Source organism: Eretmochelys imbricata, chromosome 3 (genome assembly GCF_965152235.1).
Source record: "Eretmochelys imbricata isolate rEreImb1 chromosome 3, rEreImb1.hap1, whole genome shotgun sequence".
Lineage (NCBI taxonomy): Eukaryota > Metazoa > Chordata > Testudines > Cheloniidae > Eretmochelys > Eretmochelys imbricata.
In genome coordinates, this window is record NC_135574.1 from 109,957,801 (window position 1) to 109,984,833 (window position 27,033).

The 27,033-nt window shown below is 41.2% G+C and overlaps 1 protein-coding gene across 1 annotated transcript in view; it reads left to right on the forward strand.

The window, feature by feature from the left end:
* The window catches only part of UTRN (utrophin), a 528,745-nt gene extending 503,584 nt beyond the window's left edge, over positions 1-25,161 (forward strand). Inside the window, exons 73-76 of the mRNA XM_077813162.1 lie at positions 8,710-8,818; positions 10,603-10,689; positions 20,751-20,773; positions 22,964-25,161. Of these exons, the coding sequence (XP_077669288.1) occupies positions 8,710-8,818; positions 10,603-10,689; positions 20,751-20,773; positions 22,964-22,972 (228 nt within the window). The 3' untranslated portion in view covers positions 22,973-25,161. The remainder of the gene's footprint in view (positions 1-8,709; positions 8,819-10,602; positions 10,690-20,750; positions 20,774-22,963) is intronic.
* The last annotated feature ends 1,872 nt before the right edge of the window (positions 25,162-27,033 follow it).

The following is a 27,033-nucleotide window of genomic DNA, read 5'->3' on the forward strand; positions in this document are numbered from 1 at the left end:
AGTCCGCAGTGATCCGCTCAAGGTCATTCTTGGCAGTATCATTGGTGCCCACGTGGAGAAGCAGGAAGGGGTAGCGATCCGAGGGCTTGATGAGTCTCGGCAGTCTCTCCGTCACATCGCGAATCTTAGCCCCCGGCAAGCAGCAGACTTCTCGGTTTTCCCTGTCAGGGCGGCAGATAGATGACTCAGTCCCCCGGAGGAGAGAGTCCCCGACCAGCACCACCCGCCTTCTCCTCTTGGGAGTGGTGGTCGTGGAACCCCCAACCTCAGGACATCGCATCTCATGCCTTCCAACCAGTGGAGTCTCCTTCTGCTTTCTCGCCCCAGACATATCATCTGGTCCACTCTCCGCAACGGTACCTGTGGAGAGAACATGAAAGCGGTTAGTTACCTGTGTCTGTGTTACTGGAACCCGGACATTCCGCTTACCTCTTCTGGAGGTCACATGTTGCCAAGCTTCTTCACTGGCCTCTTGGCTCCTGTGTGCAACCTGCTCTATATCTTTAGAGCTTTGTGCCCCTAGAAGCCTATCCTGAGTTTCGTCCAGAAAATCCTCAGTTTCTCGTATGCAACGCAGGGTCGTTATCTGTTGCTCCAGACCTTCAATCTTCTCTTCCAATATGGAGACCAGCTTGCACTTTGTACAGACAAAGTCACTTCTGTCCTGTGGAAGAAAGACAAACATGGCACATCCAGTGCAGGTCACAACAGCTGAACCCCGCCCTTCCATATCACCTTCCTACTACGAGCTTCCTCAGAGCAGTTTGCAAGACGTAAGCCTCACTGGGCTCACTCCAGGCGAACTCCCAGGCAAACTCCTGCTGTGAGCTGCTCTGCTGTCCCCGCTGCTCAGCTGGTTCGCGAAGCTCTGGCTCTTTTTAAACAGCCAGGCTTCCCTGACGCAAACAAACAGACACCCTAATGCCCGCCCCCTGCAGGCTAGCAGCCAATCAGACACTCACTCAGGCTCTCACACTGCCCTCCCAGCAAACACACGCTCGGATACTTCCTCAGCAAGCAAACAAACACACACTCGGATACTTACCAGTCCCAGGCAAACTCCTGCTGTGAGCTGCTCTGCTGTCCCCGCTGCTCAGCTGGTTCGCTGCCGCTCAGCTGGATATTCTTATTGTGTGTATATATAATTGTGTAATCCTTTTGGAATCCTCATAAGCTCTTTTTCTCAATAATATCATTTGGCAGTTAAGGTGAATTCTGTGTTGTGCAAAAAAAAAAAAATTGTAGCAGCTTTGCCTTTTAATTTTATTGAGTGTCCCCTGGTTCTTTCTGACTGGGTAAATGGAAGAGCACAATTCACCTTCACTCTACATTTCATTATTTTAAACTCATCTATCATGTCGCCTCTTCTCTGACATAAATAGCTCTAATTTTCCTTTGTCTTCATATGGGAGCTATTTGATGCTTCTAATCATTGTGGCTGCCCTTTTCCAGGCCATTTCTCTTTCTGCTCTACCCTTCTTGAGGTGGGGTGGTCAGAAACTGAGTGCCATATTCAAGGAGCGGGTGTACCGCTGGTTTACATAACATTCTCCATAGTTTTTGGTATGCCTTTCTAAGTACACGCCTAATATCTTGTTTGCTTTTTTACCCACTACTACACACTAAACAGATGTTTTTAGTGAGTTGTCTACAATTACACCTTGGTCTTTTTCCTCAGTGATTCACTTAGAGCACATCAGTGTTTATGAATAATTCCAGTTGTACTTTCAAGGGTGCATTTCTTTGCTTTATTTTATATGAAAGATCATTAATGCATTTATCATCACCACTGGTCCTAGTGTGGATCCTTGGGACACCCCACTATTAACCTTCTTCCATACTGACCATTTATTCCTACTTTGTTTTCTGTCTCTTAGCCAATTTCTAATCCATGACAAACCTTTGCCTTCAACGCTGTCCCTTCTTTCTTTTCTTGTGAGGGATTTTATCAAAGCTTTTTGAAAGTCCAAATAAATTTTATTTATTGCTTTTTCTTTAATTTTATTGACTTCCTTAAAGAAATCTGTTTTAAAGATATGTGATTTAAGAGATCATTTTTCATCACTGATGAGATGGATGGTTAGCTGATTGTCACAATGTTTCTTTATAATAATCACTAGTATTAGTCTGAAAATACTGTCCTATTTACAGTAATTTTTTTGCCATCACTGGCATTTCTCATCATCTGTTTGTTCCTGTCTTCTGTCAGCTGCAAGACCGTCTTTTCTCACTCAGCTGCCTAGTTACAGTGGGTAACCTCATGATCGTTGTTTGGGATAATAACCTGTCAATGAATCTAAAAGCACTGGTACGTCTTTCTCCAGTAGATGCAGAGTGGGTGTCTCTACGTACAGATGTGTGGGGAGCAAACTAGTAAAACTTAAAAACTGACCTGCCATAACAGTCTGATCTGTATTTGAGAGCGTTGAAGGAAATTCTTTAGGGAACAAACGTAGCAGACATATGCATGCACTCTCTCATATACACACACACTGTCATGTTTGTCTGTCTGTTTGATTATAGTGCCAAACATGGAGGTGAAACAGAAGTGGCATGTGACAGTTTTGACACCGACATGTTAATTGTAAAGAGGAGACATAAAAAAGTTATTTTCTTTTCCGTCTTCATCTCCTTTAGAAACTACAGGTTCCATGCCACACAAACAGGCTCTAGGTTTTTTGCCGCCCCAAGCTCAGGTGGGGCTGGGGCTCACAGGCGGCGCTGGAAGCGGAGGGAGTGACGTCACCTTCTCCCAGCGCCTGCAGGGGCTTTCCCCCCTCCCCTGCCCGGCCGCGCCGACAAGCCCCGATATAAGGGGTGGCACAAGGCAGCGCAGCAGCCAGTGCGCAGATGCGGTGGTGCTGCCCCTGCAGGACTCGCCCTCTCCTCCCCAGGTAGCGGCTGGGCCCTGGCAGCTCAGCATCCCGGGGCTGGGGCTTCCCCTTCCCACTGAGGCCAGGGGTGCGGCGCCCTCGCCCCGTCTAAGTGGCGCAGCTCTGAGAGCGCAACTGCCCCCCGCAAAAAAGGGTGGCCGGATGCTGCTGGAAATGTGCCACCCCAAGAACCTGCTTGCTTTGCTGGTGCCTCGAGCCAGTCCTGCACTCAAAAACAAGACCCCGTTACTAGGGACATTACAAATCTGTACTTTACAGATGTGTGGTGATTCTTTCCTACTTGACTAATCTACTGAACAGAGGTTTCATATGGGACCTCATTCTGCACTATTGAAGTCAATGGGAGCTTGCCAGTTACTTCAGTAGGCACAGGATTAGACCATAAGGAGGAGCAGGGGTAGAGTACAGCTCCCCCTCTTTTTGCCAAAAAGCAGAGAGCTAACTTCCCTCATTCTCCGACTAGTGGAGTAAGGATGTACCTAGCAAAGAAATCTGAAGTGGGTGCAGGACAAGGAAGCTGATGCCTGGCTGCCTTTTCCTGTGGCTCCTTTTCTTTCCCACCAGTGGATGGAAAAGCAACAGCAGCTGACAAGGGAAGAAGAGAGAGTTTCTTATACACTTCCTAGCCTCTAAACACTGCCAGCTTCCTCTTGAGGGAAGACAGTTGCATGGGACATAGAGAGGTTGTTCAAAATCTATTTTGAAGTGTCTACTAAAATGTAGAAAATTGCTTCAGAATTTCAGAGTTCTCTGGAGAAGAGCCTGCCTGCACCTCCTCTCTTTATTTGTTTGTAGATTAAAATGATTTTGGATTGGGGAGCAAAATGCGCACATGCTCATACTACTTTTGTTTTTTCTGGATTTTATTTGTCCAGCAACATGGCACAAAGCAGCCCCAGTGCAGGGGAAAGTCTCGGCCTATTTTCTTATCTCATTTGGTATAATGTTGCTGCCTGCCTCGTTTTGAATGTGTGCCTGAACTTTTCTGTGATACGTGTGTGTGTGGTTGACATGGGAGAAAGTAGACTGCTTAGTGTTATGCTAGTGAGCTCTAGTAGGTAGAGCATTTACTGGGAGTCAGGACTCCTGGGTTCTCAGCTCTGACACTGACCCACTGTGTAGTCTTGGGCAAGACACTTTCAGTTTCGGTATCAGCAAAATGGGGATGATATGATATTTTAAAAAAAAAACTGAGATCCTCAGGTTGAAGGAGCTATATGGATGGATTGATTTATTTACATATATACTGGATCAAGCCTGGTATGCTGTTTCTAGTATCTGATTCTTCAGAGAAGGCAAAATAATTTATCTGGCCAGTTGTGTAGTCCTAGATTCTTTCTTGCCCTCTGCAACAATCATTTGAAGTGTGAGATTTGATGATCCTTTTTGGCATAGCCACCCTTATTAAAGTGTGCATGCATGAAATGTTACTGGTTATAAAATTATACAGGCTTGTTTTAAAATCCAGCTGCAATATTTGATTCTCACCTCCTGTGGCAATGAATTCCGTAGGCTGACTACAGACTATGTGGAGTACAGTAGCATCTTCTTTTATTTGTTTTAAATTTAACTGCCGTTGAATTCACCAAGCAAGCTCCTTGTTGTCATGCTGTGAAATGGCATAATTAAGAGGAAATAATCTGTTTTCACCACTACCTCTAAATCCGTCAAGATCTCCTTTCTATCCTAATTAATCTTGGTTTTGTAATCTCTCACCAGGCTTAATTCAGTTTATCTGTATATGAAATTTGAAAGTGTTGATTGCTATAGTATTGCTTTGTATGAAGTCCAGACATAACACTGATCCTCTTCCTTACCCTTCTCTGCACCTTTTTGTTCACAGTTACAGCTGTAAGGTGAGGTGACCAAAACTAGCCAGGGTTCTAGCAACTTTGAGAATTCAAATGTTCTCTCTTACTAATCTCAGTCCACCTGTTAGATAGGTAGGCAGCTGCCATGCCACTGACCTCAGATTTGTTCTAGAAGAAGCAGTCTGTCTTGACCTTTAATCTCTGTGCCACAGCAGTTCTAGGCTTTTCCCAAGTTGAGACTAGCAGCTGTACGAAATTGTCTGTGACAGCTTTCTCACTACCTTGGTCTTCACTATTTTAAGAACAACAAAAACTCATTTTATCTGGATTCTCTAGTTAGATTTGAGCTTGAAGTTGAATGGCAAGTGACTTAACTACACAACAGTCAGCCACCATGCCTGTGAACTTCTTGATAATAAAACACCTGGAGATCCTGAAAGCATTTCTATGTCTCTGCTGAATATAGACTTATGCTCCTTGATTTATGCTGTGTACTCATAATGTCATAATGAAAGAAAAAGTGACGTTTGGAGAGGGGAAAAACAGCTTTGTTAAAGTGCTCAATGGAATATTTCTTTCTATTGTATATGGAGGGGAAGGCAAACTCACATCGTCAAACAATTTCTAGGTATCTTTTAGCTAGAAATTGTCTGAGGAAATTAAATGTTTCACTTAAGGCTGTTTGAGCTGGAAAGGAGAGCAGGGTTTTTCAGTGAAGGAGTTATGGTTTTCCATCTTTTTCCTACTCCCTGCATTGATTTAACATCATTCTTAGTCATTCTAAATACTTTTTCAGTCTAAGTTTTAAAAGTCAGAATGTTAAACAGTAATTGTTTCCACTTTAGTCCTAAAATATTATTCTTTAAAACAATTTCTGTGGCTGCTTTTTCCAGGTTTAATTAAATAACATGGAAGATGAGTAATTTGCATTCAGCAGCATACATGATAACAGTGGTTAAGGTTGCAAACCTACGCAAACACCTGTTGTCACATACTCATAGCTTCCCAAAATATTTAACTCTGGAGCTGGAATTTTCCATGACTAGTCTCTTCCTCAAAATGAATTTTTTTAGGAATGTTTGAACAAACTCAAAAATATCAGAAGGGATTTATGTTACATTGAACCAACAGTTTGATCTTTTTACATTTTATGTGTATTTGTGTGTGTATGCACAAGAATTGTGCATATATCTAGATATAGATATATAGATATAGTGTGTGTGTATGTACACATATACATATACTCAAACTAAATACAACCAACATTTTAGAAATAACTTCTGACTAGGTGCCTCAATTTTTAGGTCACCAACATGAGTCACCTAGGACTTGATTTTCATCACTGCTGAGCCCCCATTGATTTTAAGTAGTTTTGGGTGCTTAGGAACCCTGAAAATTTCTCCATACCATTCACAGTTTTATAGACCTCTATCATATCCCCCCCCTTAGTCATCTCCTTTCTAAGATGAACAGTCCTAATCTTTGAAATCTGTCTTCATATGGAAGCTGTTCCATACCCCTAATCATTTTTGTTGCCATTCTCTATAGTACTTCCAATTCTAATATATCTTTTTTTGAGATGGGGTGATCAGAACTGCATTCTGTATTCAATGTGTGGGCATAGCATGTATTTATTTAGTGGCATTATGACATTTTCTGTTTTATTATCTATCCCTTTCCTAATGGTTCCTAATGTTCTATTAGCTTTTTTGAGTGCCACTGCACACTGAGCAGATGTTTTCAGAGAACTATCCACAATGATGCCAAGTTTTCTTTCTTGAGTGGTAACGGCTAATTTAGACTCCATCATTTCATATGTATAGTTGGGATTATGTTTTCCAATGTGCATTACTTTGCATTTGTCAACATTGAATTTCACCTGCCATTTTGTTGCCCAGTCACCCAGTTTTGTGAGATCCCTTTGTAACTCTTCACAGTGAGCTTTGGAGTTAACTATCTTGAGTGACTTTATAATGTCTGCAAACTTTGCCTCCGCACTGTTTACCCCTTTTCTCATAACATTTTTTAATATGTTGAACAGCATTTGTCCCAGTACAGATCTTTGGTGAACTCTATTTACCTCTCTCCACTGTGAAAACTTACCTTTTACTCCTACCCTTTGTTTCCTATCTTTTAACTAGTTACTGATCCAAGAGAGGACCTTCCTTCTTATCCCGTGACTGCTTACTTTGCTTAAGAGCCTTTGGTGATGGACCTTGTCAAAGGCTTTTTGAAAGTTCAAGTACACTATATCAATTGGATCACCCTTGTCCACATACTTTTTAACTCCCTCAAAGAATTCTAATAGATTGGTGAGGCATGATTTCCTTTACAAAAGCCGTGTTGACTCTTCCCCAACATATTGTGTTTGTCTATGTGTCTGATAACTCTGTTCTTTACTATAGTTTCAGCCAATCTCCCTGGTACCGAAGTTAGGATTTCTGGCCTGTAATTAGCAGAATTGCCTCTGGAACCTTTTTTTAAAAATTGGTGTTATGTTAGCTATTCTCCAGTCACCTGGTACAGAGGCCTATTTTAAGCGATAGGTTACATACCTCCGTTAGTAGTTATGCAAGTTCATATTTGAATTCCTTCAGAATTCTTGGGTGAATACCGTCTGGTGCTGGTGATTTATTACTGTTTACTGTATCAGTTTGTTCCAAGACCACCTATATTGACACCTCAGTCAGGGACAGTTCTTCAGATTTGTCCCCTAAAAAGAATGGCTCAGGTATGGGAAGTCTCCCCCACTGCCTCTGCAGTGAAGACCAATGCAAAGAATTCATTTAATTTCTCCAAATGGCCTTGTCTTCCTTTAGTGCTCTTTAGCACCTCGGTTGTCCAGTGCTCCCATCGATTGCTTGGCAGGCTCCCTGCTTCTGAAGTACTTCAAAACAATTTTGCTGTTAGTTTTTGTCTCTTTTGCTAGGTTCTCTTCAAATTCATTTTTGGCCTGTCTAATTATACTTTTACACTTGCCAGAGATTTATGTTTCTTTCTATTTTCCTCACTAGGATATGATTTCCAGTTTTAAAGGATGTCTTCTTTGTCTCTAACTGCTTCTTTTACTCTTCTGTTTAGCCATGGTGGCATTTTTTTGTCCTCCTAATGTTGTATTTTTAATTTGGAGTATACCTTTAGTTTGACCTTTAGTATGATGATGATTTAAAATTTTTTCCATGCAACTTTCAAGCGTTTCACTCTAGTGACTGTTCCTTTTAATTTCCATTTAGCTTGCTTCTCATTTTTCATGTTAAATGCTACTGTTTTGAGTTTCTTTGGTATTTCTCCCCCTACAGGTTACGTTTAACTACATTATGGTCACTATTACAAAGCAGTTCAGCTATATTCATGTCTACACACACACACACATATTTTTTTTTAAATGCACACTCCATGCATTTTAGAACAGGCTATAACAAAAGCAGCTGAAGTTTTAAACTTCATTTGGACATAATTCTTATTGAAAACTAGTGTTTGCTTGACTTGGTGTGTGGGGAGAATTTTATAAAGTTATACAAGACTGAAGAGTTTGGAGTTAACCTCTCCTAAGGATTCCAAGATAGTCTAATGGAAGACCCAAGCCCCTTTGTAAGATTCTTTCATATTATCCCTTCCTGGCCTGACCAAGGGATTTGGGCAAGAAGAGTGGACTGTTTTGTGTAATGGAGATTGTTACTCTGTGGAACACATGCACAGCCAAACACTGCCTTAACATGATGGAGCTAATTGGAGGCTGACTATGACAACATCGAAAGGTCAAATCTTCTTTATAGGTTACTTTCCTAGAAAGTATATCTTCCTAAGATCAACCCACGTTGGAACAGAGATGAGTGGGGAAGAATTAAAAGGAAACAAGAAATAACATGAGAAGAGAAAAGGAAGAAAAATGGATGACAGTGATTAAAAAGGGAACAACACACACACACGCGCGCGCAACTTGGTACATGTAAACTTCTGCGTTACTGTAATGATGGAATTTTTGTTTCTTAAACCTCTTTCAGCCTGAATCTGATTCCAGAGTTAATGGAGTCTCTTCCTGTGCTTCACCCCAGTATTCTGCTCACAGCTACTCATTTGATCAGGACACCAGCTCACAGTTTCATCAGACAGGTTAGTACTTTGGTCAGATATTGTGCCGTGTTTGTCTACAAGTGGTTGCAACCAGGTTTACTAATGTGTGCCTGAAGGAGCAATATTAGTCCCATTATAATTTGTAGCTAACACTGCTGGGTGCAAAGCTCACTGCAATTGGTAGTAGGAGTTTTCAGAACTGGGCATCATGAGAAGAATAATATAGTGTTGTGATTTGGGGAAAGAGGACTTGTTTTTTTATGAGTAATGGATGACAGTGTATACTACTTGGTCTCCTGTCCCTTCTGAGAAGGGGAATTACTGACACAATCCCTTAATGCACTGAGGGAAGAATTAAATCCCATCGGACTGAAGGAACCTACAGCCATGGTATGCATCTCACATCATAAGGATAGGCTGCAAAGCACTCTTTCTTTGAAGACAGCAAATAGTATAATTTCCTAGTCCTAAATGCAATTCTGGATATAATGAACCTCTTCATCTTATAGTGATATTCTGATGAAAAAACTTTTATTTGTTAGGATTTCAGTGGAATTTAAGTTGTGCAGACCCTCTGCACATGGGTGAATCTTACCTAAATGGGTATTTTAAAACTTACTCTATTGGAACCTCAATAATTTTCACTAATGGCTGGGAAAACCTTTGCAGATAAACACTAAAAAACAAGACTAATGCATCATACTTTGTTCAATTAACATACTTTATTCATTTATTTTAACAGTTGATGTACATTTTAATTCCAATAATATCGTATGGATGTAGTACTACGTAGTGTTTTGTAAAAGTAATGGAGCTATATTACTACAGGACTCTGGGTCCAATTCAGGACAGCACTGAAGCACATACTTAAATCCGTCCCTACCAGGACATCACTTAATTCAAATTCTCATTGACTTCAGTTGAACTTAAGCAAGTGCTTAAAGTCCTTAATAGGGTTAAACTCCTGACTCAAGGCCTCAGAGATTAAATCTTTGCTAAGAGGGGAGAAACCACCACTCCTTATATGCAAATCATTGAACTATTGATAATCTGATTCCAATGCAGTGGAAACAATTTTTAAAAAAATATTGATTTTTGTTTTTCATACTAAAGCATTTTCTTTCAGTATTGGCATAAAAAATGTAAATGTGACATGAAACTTTTGTCATGCTGTTTTCATGAACTGATAGATTTATATATGATGCTTTGTAATAACACTGCCAAAAGTGAAGCAAACGGATTTCCCTAATCATTTCATTGGCTAAATTTAACAAGCCCTTTAAGAAACAAACAAACAAGGAAATGGCCTGGAAAACATTTGCACTGATGGGATTGCTGATGCATATTGAACAAAGACTATCTGGAAGATAAATGTTTTTCGAAAAATCTCAGATTTGTTTGCTTTGGAAATTGCGCAGCAAATTGTTTTAAAATAAAGCAGAATATCAAATGTGCAGCTGCCAAAAATGCTTAACAAGATGAGAGAATAATTTATTTATTTTAACAGTAAGTTCTTACATTCTGCTTCATGTGGGCAATTTCCTTTGGTTAAATCTCAGGCACAGTGGTTAAGCCTCAAAAGTAGAAAAACGAGATCAGTTGTAAATTGATAATTGAGCTTCCACCTCCCCTCCCAAGATTGTCAATTATCAATGAGCAATTCCTGCACATTACATTACAAATGCTTCAAGTAGGGGGTTTCAGTTTAAATATAAAAGAGCATTTAGCCGGTAGGTTAGATGGGAATGACTTTCAGAATCTGTCTCTTTTTTTTTTTTTTTTCCTTATTAAATTTATTGCTTATCTTGTTGTCATATCTGCAGATGACTTGTTAGGCCCACCTCATGATACCAGCACAGATCTAACAGATGTCATGGAACAAATCAACAGCACATTTCCTACTTGCTGCTGTAAGTGTTAAGTACAGTGAAATCTGTCTCCCTCCCTTCCCCCTCCCCAACCCCCCCCCGCCATTGCTTCTTTCCCCTTGTCATTCTCTGGAAAGTTAACACGGAGCAGTATAGATATAAGACTGAACCTTATTTGCAAATAGGTCATATGCAGAATATTGACCAAGAAAAATGAAGCTTAAGTCTGATAAGAACGTTTGGCAAGATGTGATGGCTGCGTAATCCTGTTCTTTGAAACTGTTTAACGTACATAGCGAGTGATAAAATGAAGCCAAATTAAATCATAGTCATCCTGTGTTTAAAAAAGAAAAAATATTCACTCTAACGTGGCCTACTTTAAGAAAAGCAGTTTGCTTCAAACAGGATCTTCAATTGTGTCTAGAAGAAGAAATGAAGATGCAGAGCCAGATTCTCTGCTGATGTAAAATAGAGTTATGCTCACATATACCAGTAGTAAATGTAGCCCCTGGAATTCTGGGTGCCAGTGATCTCTCTTGAATTTAGGGGGCAAAATAGGAGCTGCAGGATTGGGTCCTTCACCACACCACTGACCTCCCAGATCAGGAATCTGTGCAATTTTCTAGGCAGCATCAATTAAAATATCTTCAAATAGTTTGAATATAACCATATAAAATATTAGGAGAGAGAGACACCAGGCATAGCCTTCTCCCCTAAGGGCTGAGCACACACTGCCTCCTGAGCCTGAGCAGATTGACCCACTTAAATTCACCCAGTGAGAACACCCTCTGTGCATGGCTTTCCAGCATCCAGGGGTGAGACTGCGTTGCCTTCCTTGGAATGCCTTCCTCCATGCCCCATGGAAGGGACGCTCTGTTGACCTGCAAGAAAGGCATGGAGACTGGGCCAGCCATGGGGAGAAGTAGGAAGGCTGGCGGTGGAGGAGGAGAGAGAATCATGGTCTCTTTTCCAGTGCTGTGAAGGCTCCCTGGAAAAGATTATACAGCTGGAGGCACCTCGGACACCTGTGAGCGCTTTACAGCAGTTAATTCATGTATCTGCTGACCTCTCTTCCTACTGTCAATGCATTCTCTGGTCACACAAGATAGAATCCCTTTAGTTCTGCCAGCGTTGTGTATATGCTATTGTTCCTAGCTGTGGGATGTTGCAGGGAGCTTGTGTTTATAATATGTAACAAATTTGTTTTCAGTATTAGCTAAGCTAGCAGTATTAGCTAATCCATAAAAGCTCTGGTGTTCAATAGCATCTTTGTAAAGCTTTGTTTTAAATGTCCACAAAGTAATGAAGATGGCCACTAGGGGAAAAAAAATGTTGAGGGTTTCTATCTCTTATCCCTGCGAAAGAAGTCAGCTATTCGCTCAATGTTGTATTCCTTTTCTCAAACTCTGCTGAACCCTATTAAAACACTCCCTTTATCTCTCCGACACACTTTGCGTGTCTTTGAAGAATTGCATCAGAGAAAATGCATTTTACACATTTTGAGAAAGCAAATTAGTATCTTGCAAAACATGGCTTGTTTCAACAGTCCCCTGAGGTCCTGAGTTAGTGCTAGATTACTGGCCACTATAGTGCATGTTAAGGGCCTAATTCTGAGAGGTGCTATGCTGCAGGAACTCTCACTGATGTCAGTCAGTAGTGCTGGTGCTCAGCGCCGCTCACATTTGGCCATAAGACTGTTTCTTTGTCACTGTAGTGAATGGAAAATGCGAAGGAAAAGTATCCCCTCCTCCCATGTTTTTTATTTTGCTTTTGTGAAGGCCTGTAATGCAATGGTGAAAGCAATATGGGGTTAGATCATGGTTGGACATGCTCAGGCCCACAGGGAATGGAGGGTTCTTTAGCTCCCTTGCATTCCTGTTCAAGAGACAGCCATAATCCCAGTCTGTGCTTTCCCTGAACAGGAGTGGAAGAATCTACTCCCCATAGCAACTCTAAACTCCATGCCCTTTCTACACTGCGGAGTGGAGCTGAGCTTGTAATAGTGGTTCTGCATCCCACCCTGATATGAGTTTCCCTAGCACCACCAGAGCATTCCTCACAGAGTTAGCCGCAATCCTTCCAGCTGATGTGATCCCTTCCTGTTGGTGTCGTCCCCCCCTTCCCCATCTCCCTCCCCAATGCAGGATGCCGTTAGCCGCAATATAACTTCTGGGGTTTACTAGTAGTAATGTCAGCCACTTTTGCCAAAGTATCACCAGTAACCATCGCAAAGATCTTACTAGCTAACTAGTGCTATTTGCTCAAAATAGAATTTCCTTTCAGAAATTCACTTTGAGAAATTCCTTCACTGCAGCCCAATCAGCTGTGCTTTTTTATGTTTCTTTTTCATGAAGCTGGAGTAGCCCCACTTAGATTAAAATTTATACCTGCTGTTTTATTTATAAACCTTATTTTAGGTCTCTTTCTCACTCATTTAAAATTACATCTGGCTAAGATTTGGTTTTTGAGAGGTAGGTCCAAAGGCTAATTCGTTTGCTCAGCAGTGGTGCAAAATGGATATGTTGTGGTTCTTACATACTGAGTAATCGAAATATTTGGAGCAGGTTCAAATAAGTAGTGGGAGAGGGAGGTTTAAGACCATTCTAACTGTAAAGTAGTGTTCAGTTTTAAAAATGGAAGCATAGTACAATATTCGTCTTCATTAAGGAGTTTGGTTTCTTTTGTTAGTTTGCAGGGGAAGGGGTCAGATCAAGAGGGCAGGTAATTTAATGTTGAAACACATTTAATGTGTATTATTCAGTGCATTTTCCAGAGTAACTTCTGCTATAAATGTTGGATGATGAGTTCTGCTTATGATAAAAGTGTATGGGTGCTGTGTGCACATTTGATGAGTTGCGTTGTCTCTTACAGCCACTAATGACAGCAATGGGTGAAGTGTAATGGCTTATTTGCTGTTCTGTTGAGAAACTGTCTATTAATCATAACCTGTTCAATTGATTTATTGATTGATTCATACCATTTATTTCAAGGTTTTTCAATGTTTCCTACATATTCAAATATATTTATTTCAGTTACAACACAGAATACAAAGTGTACAGCACTCGCTTTATATTTGTTTTTATTACAAATATTTGCACTGTAAAAACCAAAAGAAGGTATTTTTCAATTCAGCTAATACAAGTACTGTAGTGAAATCTCTTTATCATGAGCATTGAAATTACAAATGTAGAATTATGTACAGAAAAAACTGTATTCAAAAATAAAACTGTGTAAAAATTTAGAGCCTGTAAGTCCACTCAGTCCTACTTCTTGTACAGCCAATCGCTCAGACAAACAAGTTTGTTTACATTTGCAGGAGATAATGTTGCCCACTTCTTGTTTACAGTGTCACCTGAAAGTGAAAACAGGCATTCCCATTGCACTGTATTAGCTAGTGTTACAAGATATTTACATACCAGATGCAGTAAAGATTCATATGTCCCTACATGCTTTGACCACCATTCCAGAGGACATGCGTCCATGCTAATGATGAGATCTGCTTGATAATGATCCAAAGCAGTGCAGACTGACACATGTTCATTTTCATCATCTGAGTCAGATGCCACCAACAGAAGGTTGATTTTCTCTTTTGGTGTTTGAGGTTCTGTAGTTTCCGCATCGGCGTGTTTCTCTTTTAGGACTTCTGAAAGCATGCTCCACAGCTCGTCCCTCTCAGATTTTGGAAGGCACTTCAGATTTTTAAATCTTGGGCTGAGTGCTATAGCTATCTTTAGAAATCTCACATTGGTACCTTCTTTGCTTTTTGTCAAATCTGCAGTGAAAGTGGTCTTAAAATGACCAACATGCACTAGGTCATCATCTGCCACTGCTATAACATGAAATATATGGCAGAATGCGGGAACATACAGTTCTCCCCAAAGGAGTTCAGTCACAAATTTAATTGATGCATTATTTTTTTTTAACGAGCATCATCACCATAGAAGCATGTCCTCTAGAATGGTGGCTGAAGCATGAAAGGCATATGAATGTTTAGCATATCTAGCACGTAAATACCTTGCAATGCCAGCTACAAAAGTGCCATGCGAAAGCCTGTTCTCACTTTCAGGTGACATAAATAAGAAGCGGGCAACATTATCTCTTGTAAATGTAAACAAACTTGTTTGTCTTTGCGATTTGGCTGAACAAGAAGTAGGACTGAGTTGGCTTGTAGGCTCTAAAGTTTTACACTGTTTTGTTTACAAAGTTATGAACCAAAAAAAAAAAATCTACATTTGTAAGTTGCACTTTCATGATAGAGATTGCACTACAGTACTTGATGAGCTGAATTGAAAAATACTATTTCTTTTATCATTTTTACAGTGCAAATATTTGTAATAAAAATAATATAAAGTGATCACTGTACACTTTGTATTCTGTATTGTAATTGAAATCAATATATTTGAAAATGTAGAAAATCACAAATATTTAATAAATTTCAGTTGGTATTCTGTTTAACAGTGCGATTAAAACTGTGATTAATTGCGATTAATTTTTTTAATCACAATTTTTTTAGTTAATCGTGTGAGTTAACTATGATTAATCGACAGCCCTAAATAATATATTTAGTAGTAGTACATGTATTGTTATTATTCCTTAAGTCAACTTGTTGTCGCTGAGTATTTCAGCATGTGTGACGTGAGATGAGGCACTATTGTAGAGTGAGTTAATAACAGATAGAGTCTGTCATTTTGTAAGAGTGTAATGTTCGAGTACAGCCAGTTTTTAATATGTAATTTCCCTGAGTTAGACTCAGTAAGGAGCCTGGAAGCAAACTCATGATAGCTGCAATTTCAAAAAAATGAAATCTAATGGAAATACAGTCCCTCAGTGAAGTCCTTCTCTAGTGAAATCTTACAATCCAAAATAGAATGTGTTGGGAAAGCTTTGTATTTTGCAATGACATTAACTGGTCCATGGGACAATGATAAGAGTCCGTTATCCTCAACAGATAAGATGCTTTTGACCTTTTTCTGTAGTCAGGAAAACATTGTTTTGAAGGGGGAAAATTAACTATGAAAAATAAGAATTCCTCTTCAAGTGTTTGCTCATGTCGATTCCATTCTAGGTGTGTGCGTGCCCACATGCACATTTGTCAGAGATTTTTGCCTTAGTGGTATCTGTAAGGGTCAGCTATGGCACCCTCTGGAGTGCCGCACTCATGCTTCAGTATATCAGGCACCACCGGCCCTATGCCCTTTCAGTTCTTTCTTACCACCCGGGGTGGTTGGTCAGAGCACCTCTCTCCCTTGCCTTGCCAAGTGGTCAGCAGTTTCTTTTTCACTCTGTGTATTAGAGTTGTAAATAGTTTTGTTTACTGTAGTTAGTTAGCGACTTACCAGTTAAGCACTGTAATTAGTAAGTTAGGGTCCCGGCAGGGACTTTGCCCCAGGCAGGGAATGCCCTGGTCTCCGGGTTTTAAGCCCTGCACTGACTGTAACAGGTCTGTGCCTGTTATGACCCCCAAGGCAGCTCTCTGAAGTGCTTGGGAGAATCGCATGTAAAAGAAAAGTGTCATATCTGTACGAACTTTTGTTCCAAGACACACAAAGAGCGCAACATCCGTTTGAGAGCTCTCCTCATGGAGGCTGCTCTCCACCTGGCCTCACTCCGAGTACATCTGCCTCGGTTCATAGTGCACCTTCAGCACTGGGCTGTACCTGGCACTGTTCCCCTTAGCCAGTGCCCAAAAAGAGGTCAAAAAAGCATGACCAGGCACCAAGCAAGAAGGACCAAGGGTAAAGGACCTTGTTCGGGCGGTCACCTCAGCGGTGGTCATGAGGCACAGTTCCAGTCTCCTCAATCCAGGATCTCCTGTTTGATGGGATTGGACTCTTTGCAGAGCAGACAGATGCAAGGCTGCACGGACTAAAGGACACTCGGGCCACCCTCGACTCGCTGGATCTGCATACACCTCAGCTGGCAAGGAAGTAGTTCCGGCCATGGCCTTGGGACACGAGTTTTAGTCGTCGCTGCCCTTCCTCCTCCCGTTCACCTGCGCAACCTGGCCTGGCGAAACATCACAGGGGCAAGAAGTGTTCATTTTGAGGGTGCGCTTGAGAGTCAACTCCCCAGATCCACCTCATCCTTTCCTCAACCGTCTTCGTTCCTACTGTTTGGCCTGGTTGTGGGTCACCTTGGACCATTGGGTGCTAGAAATTGTATGTCTAGGATACACCCTGCAATTCTGGGCCGCCACCCCCCCCCCCCCGCCCTCCTTCCCCATCCCTCTTCAGGGACCCTTCTCACAAGCAACTCCTTGTTCAGGAGGTTAACAACCTTCTCCAGCTGGGGGCAATGGAGGAGGTCCCTTGGGAAATGAGGATGAAAGGATTCTACTTCCACTATTTCCTAAGACCCATTCTGGTCCTGTGGAGACTCAACAAACATCTCAAGAAGTTGAAGTTCCGCATGGTTTCCCTGGCCTCCATCATCTCCTCCCTGGATCCGGGAGACTGGTATGCCATTACTGACCCTGCGGCCCCTCTGTCAGAGTTGCTGGCAAGAAGGAACTGAGAGGGCAAAGGGCCAGCAGCACCTGATATACTGACACATGAGTGTGGCACTCCAGAGGGCACTCCGGCCAACCCTATGGATACCGCTAAGGCAGAAAATTCTGATGACTGTGCACATGGGCATGCACGCACCTAGAATGGAATCAACATGAGCAACTCATCTCGAAGAACAACAGTTACGAGAGATAAGTAACCGTTTTTCCCTCTGGGAAAGGGAGGCTCTCTGCTGCTGAAAGCGGATAAAAATATCCAGGTTTTTCGTTTTTTAGAGGGTGGGAAGAGGTTCTGTTGTGTATTCTACCACCATTTTTTTTGTTTTGTCTCCTGGATCAGGTTTCATATACTTATAATTCATATAATCAAGTTAAAGGACTTTTTATGACAAATAGAATGTCAGGTAACATACTTCTTTAATAACCATTTCATAAAGGTATATAGACCGTGTCCACTACTGTTTATTGCAGCAAACAAGAATTGAGTTCCTCCAGATGCCCCAAGCTGCTGTAATTAATGGGAGCCGTGTAATAGTCTGTCACTAGCCCAGCTGGAAGTCCTTTGTGCTTTACAAAGTTGAATCTACATTGCTTATGTAGACTGAATGTACACGATGCTTCAGCAATCCCATCTTTTCAGTAATGTGGGGTATTAAATATCTTCTACACTAACTGCCAGCAAGTCTGCTTCTATGAGGTACTGAGCATCTCCTAGAAGTTGCTCAGTGCCACCACTTTCCTGAGAACTGGGGGCACTTAGGCCCAGAACCACAGGATTTGGGGCCTAACTCTCACTTTAGGTGCCTAGATGCAAAGTCTAGACACTTTGGCATGCTCAAAACCCCTGCTAAGCTACTGCCTAAACCTAGATGTTCCTAAAATCCCATGGTGCCTAAATTTACACTGTTAAAGTCCCCTAGGTGCCTACATTTCCACTGCTGCCTCACCCGTTGGCACAGGTACAGTTGTGCTGCTGCAAGCTCTCTAGTATAGATATAGCATTTATTTTCACAAAAACTCTGTGAGATAGGAAAGTGCTATTATCCCAATTTTACAAATATGGAGCTGAGGCACAGAGAGCCTAAGTGACTAGCACAAGATCACCAGGAAGTCTGTGGCAGACCAGGGAATTGAACTGAGGTCTCCCAAGTCCGAGGCTAGGGCCATAAGCACTGGACTATCCTCACTCTTGGCAAAGCATTCTGTTTTTATTGGCTGTCTAGTTTTGTGAAATGCCCACTTTGGTATGAAATGTGCTCTGTACTAGTACACTGATGTCTTACACAGGAGCACAGGCCTGTACATACATCCGTGATAGACGGGTATCTTTAAAATAGATAAATACATAGAGACCGAAAAGGGTGCAGTTTAGTCACAACCTCTGTCTTGTGTTTACTAACATGTACCAAAGAGGGGAAGTTAGTGAACACAATCTGTTCCAATTTGTTACAGACAAAGGGGTAGCTAGAGGTTTTAATGACACTGACTTATTAATCTCTGACCTGTAACCTTCATAACGTAAAAAGAAAAGGAGTACTTGTGGCACCTTAGAGACTAACCAATTTATTTGAGCATGAGCTTTCGTGAGCTACAGCTCACTTCGTCGGATGCATACTGTGGAAACTGCAGAAGACATTATATACACAGAGACCATGAAACAATGCCTCCTCCCACCCCACTCTCCTGCTGGTAATAGCTTATCTAAAGTGATCATCAAGTTGGGCCATTTCCAGCACAAATCCAGGTTTTCTCACCCTCCGCCCCCCCCCCCCCCACACAAACTCACTCTCCTGCTGGTAATAGCCCATTCAAAGTGACCACTCTCTTTAAAATGTGTATGATAATCAAGGTGGGCCATTTCCAGCACAAATCCAGGTTTTCTCACCCCCCTCCAAAAACCACACACACAAACTCACTCTCCTGCTGGTAATAGCTTATCCAAAGTGACCACTCTCCTTACAATGTGCATGATAATCAAGGTGGGCCATTTCCAGCATAAATCCAAGGCTTGTAGTCCATCTTTGTGTGGAATGTTGGTGTAGAGGGCTTCTATATCCATTGTGGCCAAGATGGTGTTATCAGGAAGATCCACCAATGGATTGTAGTTTCCTCAGGAAGTCTGTGGTGTCTCGAAGGTAGCTGGGAGTGCTGGTAGTGTAGGGCCTGAGGAGGGAGTCTACATAGCCAGACAATCCTGCTGTCAGGGTGCCAATGCCTGAAATGATGGGGCGCCCAGGATTTCCAGGTTTATGGATCTTGGGTAGTAGACAGAATATCCCAGGTCGGGGTTCCAGGGGTGTGTCTGTGCGGATTTGATCTTGTGCTTTTTCAGGAAGTTTCTTGAGCAAATGCTGTAGTTGCTTTTGGTAACTCTCAGTGGGATCATAGGGTAATGGCTTGTAGAAAGTGGTGTTGGAGAGCTGCCGAGCAGACCTGGATTTGTGCTGGAAATGGCCCAACTTGATGATCACTTTAGATAAGCTATTACCAGCAGGACAGTGGGGTGGGAGGAGGTATTGTTTCATGGTCTCTGTGTATATAATGTCTTCTGCAGTTTCCACAGTATGCATCCGATGAAGTGAGCTGTAGCTCACAAAAGCTCATGCTCAAATAAATTGGTTAGTCTCTAAGGTGCCACAAGTATTCCTTTTCTTTTTGCAAATACAGACTAACACGGCTGTTACTCTGAAACCTTCATAACGTGATGCTAAACGGTTCTTTTGTGAAAACATCACTGCCTGAGATTTTTGCCCCACCCCCTCCTTTCTCATTTTGGCTGTTTGTTCTCTAGCAATTTCTAAAAGACTTCCTGAAACGCATTCATTTTAATGAAGTAAATACCTGGAGTTAGCTGTGGAATATAGCTCACTATATATTTGCCAAGGATATTTCACAAATTCCTGTGTTTTTGTGTGCTGCTTTCCTCCCACATCCTGACCTTTACTCTTGCTCCTAAGTTGTTGGGTCTCCCACTCACCTTCGTTAATATGCTTTGTAAATCTTGCTAAATACAGCACTGACCTCTTCTGTTGAAATGTATCCAAAGAAAATCAATTGGAAAAAATTATAGTGGAACTTAACAGGGAGAGCATTACTGGGGCCTGGTCCTTTAGTGTAACCCTAAGGAAGTTAGTGTACAAGTCCATATAGTCTTTGATTCCTAAGGGATGATCATCAGTTGTTGTTATGGTTGCACTTATAATGAGCTATCCACATAGTTAACACAATATTTATAATATTTATATTACTCTTAACTGAATCCAGATTTCTCGAGAATGACCCACATCTATCATTCACAGTACTGAAATGCAGCAATCTTAAATATTGTGTAGATATATAAGACACAAAGTGTTAACTGTCAGCAAATCACATGCTCAGTGTTTACAATGATGTGATAAATTAGAGTAATTATGATGCTAAGAAAATTATGCCTTGGCCCTCAAAGCACCATTCAGCTTTTACATTTTATGAAGTTCACATATGAAATTTTCCTCTCCTTGTGTTGCAAATATTCTCTGAATACAATAATATTTAACTCTCGTACTATTCTGTACGTTTGCATTTTAACTTTTTTTTTTTTTTTTTGGTGTATTTACAGCAAGTCTCGCTGGCAGACCACAGGTATGGTACATGTTGCATGGTGCACTTTTTCCATAGTGTTAATATAATACAGGCAGAAGAGCTCCTTTGGTTTTATAACAAATTATTGGCTTTCAGGTATACGCATTCAGCTGACAAAAACAAAGCAAACTAGTTTGATTTAAATGCTACTGATTTTTTGTATCAGTAAGTCAAAAAAGGTCATTCAAAAACAGATGGCACTTTTTTTCTTGGATGGAATGTCTGCTAATAAAACTTCAGTAACTTCTGTTATAAATTGCAGAAACATAAATAACAAAAATATCTGTAAATATATACACTAATTATATGAGAAAGTAATGCCATATGTCTATAAATAACAGAAATAGTCTAATTTTCATGGCTTCTCCCAAATTATGATCATTTCTGAAGGGGATAAATTAAATTGTGACTTACAGTCAATGACTAAATAACTTGGGGCTGCAGTCCTTTTAATTTATCCCTCCCACCCCCAACCCTTAGTTTAACTTGCATTGTTTTCCAGAGAAGAACCTTACTTTTTAACAGGCTCTCAGAGGACTTCAAACATGCCCCATGAGTTCTCTGATGAAAGTTCCACACCCCCAGTTTTTGTAGAGATACAGTGTGGTAAGAAGATGGCCAGACTGCCAATCTGTCACTCCGCAATTTCCACACCCATTGGAGAAGGGGTGCTATTCCCTGAGTACAGGAAGCAGCCTGGCTCCAGAGCTTGGAAGCAAGTATCCCAGCCTAGTGGATTGAGCATGAAGCTAGAAGCTGTGTATTAATTCCAGCTCTGCCACTGACGCACTCTGAGGCTTGGGCAAGGCACTTCCCTGTATAAATGCTAAGCATTATCATCTATGGTTGTAATACAAGTTTTCTGTGGCCCTTTTAAAATTGTTAAAGCGTTTAGCACAAAGCACTTTAAAAGGCTTATTTTTAGCATGTGCTTATAGTTAAGCAAGGACTAAAGTGTTTTGCTGAATCCAGCACCTATAAGTCTAATACTTGGTGTGACGGGTTGGATCACAGAAACCCCCTTGGGGCTGCCAACTGATGTGCCAAGACTACTTCTGCCCCTGCTTTCCTGCCCTGCCAGCTTGGGACTTCAGTGCCCTGCCTGGTTTGAGCCAGACCCGCTAGCCTGCTGCAAACCCAGACCCAGGTCTGAACCACATCCCCTAACAGCTGTAGGCTTAAACTGAAAGTGTTCCTGTCTTTAACATTCAGATGCCCAACTCCCAATGAGGTCCAAACCCCAAATAAATCCGTTTGACCCTGTATAAAGTTTATACAGGGTAAACTCATAAATTGTTCGCCCTCTATAACACTGATAGAGAGAGATGCACAGCTGTTTGCACCCCCTCCCAGATATTAATACATATTCTGAGTTAATTAATAAGTGATTTTATTAAATACAGAAAGTAGGATGTAAGTGGTTCCAAGTAGTAACAGACAGAACAAAGTGAATTACCAAGCAAAATAAAATAGAGCACGCAAGTCTATATCTAAGAAAACTGAACGCAGATAAAACCCCACCCTCAGAGGAATTCCAGTAAGCTTCCTTTTACAGACTAGTCTCCTTCTAGTCTGGGTCCAGCACACCCCCTGTAGTTACTGTCCTTTGTTCCAGTTTCTTTCAGGTATCCTTGGGGGTGGAGAGGCTATCTCTTTAGCCAGCTGAAGACAAAATGGAGGGGTCTCCCATGGGCTTAAATAGACTTTCTCTTGTGGGAGAAGATACCCTCCTCTCTACTATTCAAAGTCCAGCTCCAAGATGGAGTTTTGGAGTCACCTGGGCAAGTCACATGTCCATGCATGACTCCGTTTTTACAGGCAGCAGCCATTGCCCACATGGTATCTTGAATGTCTCCAGAAATCAAACAAGTATACAGCCAATATTCATAACTTCAAATGCAACAATGGCACATGCATACAAATAGGATGAATATATTCAGTAGATCATAATCTTTACATAGATATGTTACATGGCATATGTAGCATAACACATATTCCAGTTATGTCATATATACATTCATAAGCATATTTCCAAAAAGCCTTATGGGGGGCACTGTCACACTTGGAATACCCCATTTATTTTAAATTGCCTCAAAATTTCGTATTTGCATTCTGTCATGGGTGTTCAGGACACTGCATAGAGGACTATGCATGTAAATATTGTTGTGACATTATTTCTCATCACTATAGGCAATGTGAAGTATTCATTTCGAAGGCAACCAACACTTCCTGACCTGCAGTATGGCCCTTTTCTACAAATGCCAATCACAAGTTCTGCTTAGTCAGAAGACTGCATGGGACCTTGGAACATGCTGTTCAGCTTGATTGTGTGTTCTACTTGAAATAGTAAAACACTGAATACCCAAAGATGAGGAAGTTGTGTTTTTATAATATGTTCTTTTTTTCCTCCTTTTTCCCTTTCTATGCAACTGTAAATTAATGAATAGCGGAGTATTTGGAAATGATTATACATTTGTCATTGATTTGTATAAATATATAGCATTGGGAAAGGGGGCGGGGGCTTTATATACATTCTTTTTAATAACAGTAAAGAGAACTGCATAGAGTTCGGAGCAAAATGTTACATTTATACATTCCTTTCAGTTCTTTGCATTTCCATTGCAAAAACATTTATTTTCTGACACCCTCACTGTTCTGTACAGGTTATTTATACTTGTGTCAGCCATCTAACCAGATAGATTTCTGAAGACCCTTCCGTTGTCTCCAAGATTGGCAAAATAACAAGTTCACATAACTTGCACAATTATTATTTAACAAAAAAATCATAGTGGCAATGTGTGAAGGCTAAGCTCCATTTAACAATTGTAGACCCTCTTTTAAAACTACAGTAATAAATGCTATGCACCAAAAGGGCATTTCAAGATTTTATGTTTGATAAGTTTTCTTTTTTTGTTTTTAAGATTTATTTCAACTCAAAAATCAGGACATAGCTACATAAAGACTTAACAATATTTTAAGTTGTTTTAATAGGATCTCTCTAACTAAATGCAATTTTATTTTCCCCGCAGAGACAGAGCTTTGTTGTTCCAAGTTGTGCCAAACATTTTTTTAAAGCCTTGATTCTCCAATTTGCAAAGTAAAGACCAGTTACCGGGGATCTTATACATAAGATCTGAATGTACACACATGTTTTGTATTTCTTTTGGAAATGTCTAATCAATTAAGAAGCCCTCTCCAATAATATCAGGGCTGGAACATTTTCTTTAAACCAGTTCAGGGCCCCTGGACGTTTTCATTCAGTCTTGCTCTTTATTGTTGAAAGGCTCATTTGTTGTTCATTTATTTATGTGCTTAAGGTAGGGATAATTTTGGGAAGATTGTGTCACTGATTTACAATACAAATATTCAAATTGCCTTCACTGTTGAGTTTACAGTGTTGCATGGACACTTGTTTTAATTTCAGAACACATATTTGATTGGTAAATGGCATGCAATAATCAATTTTCAGATACAATGAGAGGAAACAAAATCATATCCTAAAATAATGTTGTTGAAGGAAAATCTCGGAATGGTCTTGAAAAGCTACAAATTGGATAGTTCTATTGGTATTCATTCTAGAAGTTATGCAGTTAAAACATCAGGATTTGTTAATACCTGATTATCTTCACTGAGGTGGTGCCTACCAGAATGTCCTACATTCATAATTTTCACTCACCAGTATATGCTTAAGGCATGGTCTGAGCACAGGTTCTAAACCAGACTCTGGTGCGGATTCCATATGAAGCTGTGGGCAAGGAATTTAACCATTCTGCCTCAGTTGTCCCCATCTGTAAAATGGGATGATAATACCTACCTCTCAGAGGTGTTGAGGCTTAATTAGCTAGTGTCTGTAAAGTGCTTTGAAGATTAAAATGCTGTATAAATTATAAGTATTATTCTTTTTGGATGGGGGAAATGGAGGAATTGTCAAGGTGGGATGGGGAGAGACTGGCTATTATAGGATTCCTTCATCTATGAAAAAATATATTTGTAGTAGAGTTATTTTGAGAAGGAAAGTAGTTTTACAGAAGAGGAAAAGCCATGACCGCCTTTCTACCTCAGACCCAATCTTCATGAGTAGTATTGAAAATAGCTTTATGCTCTGTTCTCTGCAAGGTATTTTGTTTTTACCAGGCCACATCATATCAATGCAAGAAATCCTTTTAAAAAATTCCCTGAATTCAAAAGGTCTCAGTAGTCAATTTGGTGGCTTTTTTGTTCTGTCTGTGAAAGGTTATGTATAAAATTGTTTTTCCGCCTGTGTTTGTATGCAAGCTATGTCCTCTACTCTTCTGCCAAGTAAAAGCTACTTAAAACACTACATTGTAACATTCTTCCTCTGAGACAATAATAAATAAAAGGAGTATATTGCAGTAACATTGAGAAAAGGTATGTCATTCTTTTGAGTTTTGTGGTAGAGAATGATCACTCTTCTCCCTTCTAATCTGGATACATATTATACATTTCATTTGAAATAAAATTAATTTTTAACACAAGATTGCTTTGATATTCCTCAGCTCGGAAATGAACCACATTTTAAAAACTATTCCCGTGGGATAGTATTTCAGGCTTCAAGGTACATTTATGAAAACAACATATGGGGGAAATTAAAAAATAAATCTCTGCATATTCTTCTGCAATTTTCCTTCTTTGGTGACACAGACACTCTGCAATCCTTCTCTGCTGTGTGGCAGATTTAAATTTAAACAACCAAGCAATTGACTGCTTGCTTTAAAAAAATATATACTGTATGTATTACAAATAATATGTGAATACATATTTTAAACAATTTGCTGTAGTTTCCAAACAAGGTTGGTTGATGTTACTTATACATTTTGTATTTAAAAAACAAACAAACAAACAAACCAAGCTATGGGGAAAAGCAACTTATTTGCAAATGATCCAATAGTCAATTTAAAAAAAATGATTTGAAATAGGAATTGATTTTCTTTAAAATTGCTACATTTACTAGAAAATTTTAAAGGAAGGAACACAATCAGGCATAGCCTTTTAAATGTATGCTTGTGTGTTTGTAGAGTGGAAGGGAGATCACTTGTTCATTACCTGTTAGGTTCACTCCATCTGGGGCACCTGGCATTGGCCACCTGGCATTGCCCACAGGATACTGGGCTGGATGGACCTTTGCTCTGACCCAGTATGGCCATTCCGATGTTCTTAAGGGGAACAGGCGAGATGTGGAACAGTGGTCTAGGACATGATTTACAGATGCACTTAGCACCTCTGAAAATTAGACCCTTAGTGTACTCACATCACACTTTGGAGATCACACTTAACCCTTAAATCATTAAAGACAAATAAATTCATTTTTATGCATCTCCTGCCTATCCCGTTAGTGCCTCTCTCTCCATAGCCTTTCAGCAAGAGCTCTGCCTGGGAAGCCAATGGTAAATGCAGCTCGGGAGAGGGCTGTGGCTGGAAATAAGGGGAGTGAAGCTGGGGGAAGCTGACTATGTACAGGACTGGCTCTAGGTACAAGCAAAACAATCATGTGCTTGAGACGGCACATTTCCAGGGGTGGCATTCCGGCCATCCTTTTTTTCTTTTTCTTTTTTTTTCCGGAAAAATCCACCACGTGGGTCGCTCTGTAGAGATCAGAGCGATTTTGGCCGGCTGAGACTGGCTTGGGTCCAGATTCGCTGTCAAGCGGCAAAGTCACGGTAGAGGAGACGGTGTTTAGCTGGTGGTGAGCCCAGCCACAGGGCGCCCCTCTTTGCAGGAGAGAGTGAGCACTCAAGGCTCAGTGCGGAGGGGGTTGCGTGGGGGGGATGCCCGTGTGCGGGGGTGACTGAGCAAGGCGGGGGGACACACTGCAGCTGGGAGGAGAGGGGACCGGCTGTGCAGGGAGTGAAGCATCAGGGCGGAGGAAAGCTACGAAGGCACGCAGCGCTAGCAGGGCAGGGGGACAGCTCTCGGCAGGGCGCCTGCGAGGGGCAGGGATTGCTTTCCAAACCCAGCCACTGCAGCCGCCCCCGCCACCTCCCTGTGCAATGGCAGAGCTTCCCTGCGGACCCTCTCTGCATGGGGAGCGCGCATGCGCAGGTGAGCAGGGAGACGACAGCCAAGTTAGTCCTGGGATCGTTCCCGCGGCTGGGGGCTGCAGTGGCACCCATGGCTGGCGGGGGGAGCCCTGCACACAGGTGCCCCTGAAGGATCGGGGTGGGGTGGGACTGTAAGGAAAAAAAAGGCGGTGCAAATCTATCATGCTGGGCAGTCCCAGCAGTGCCGCTAGTTAACGCGGT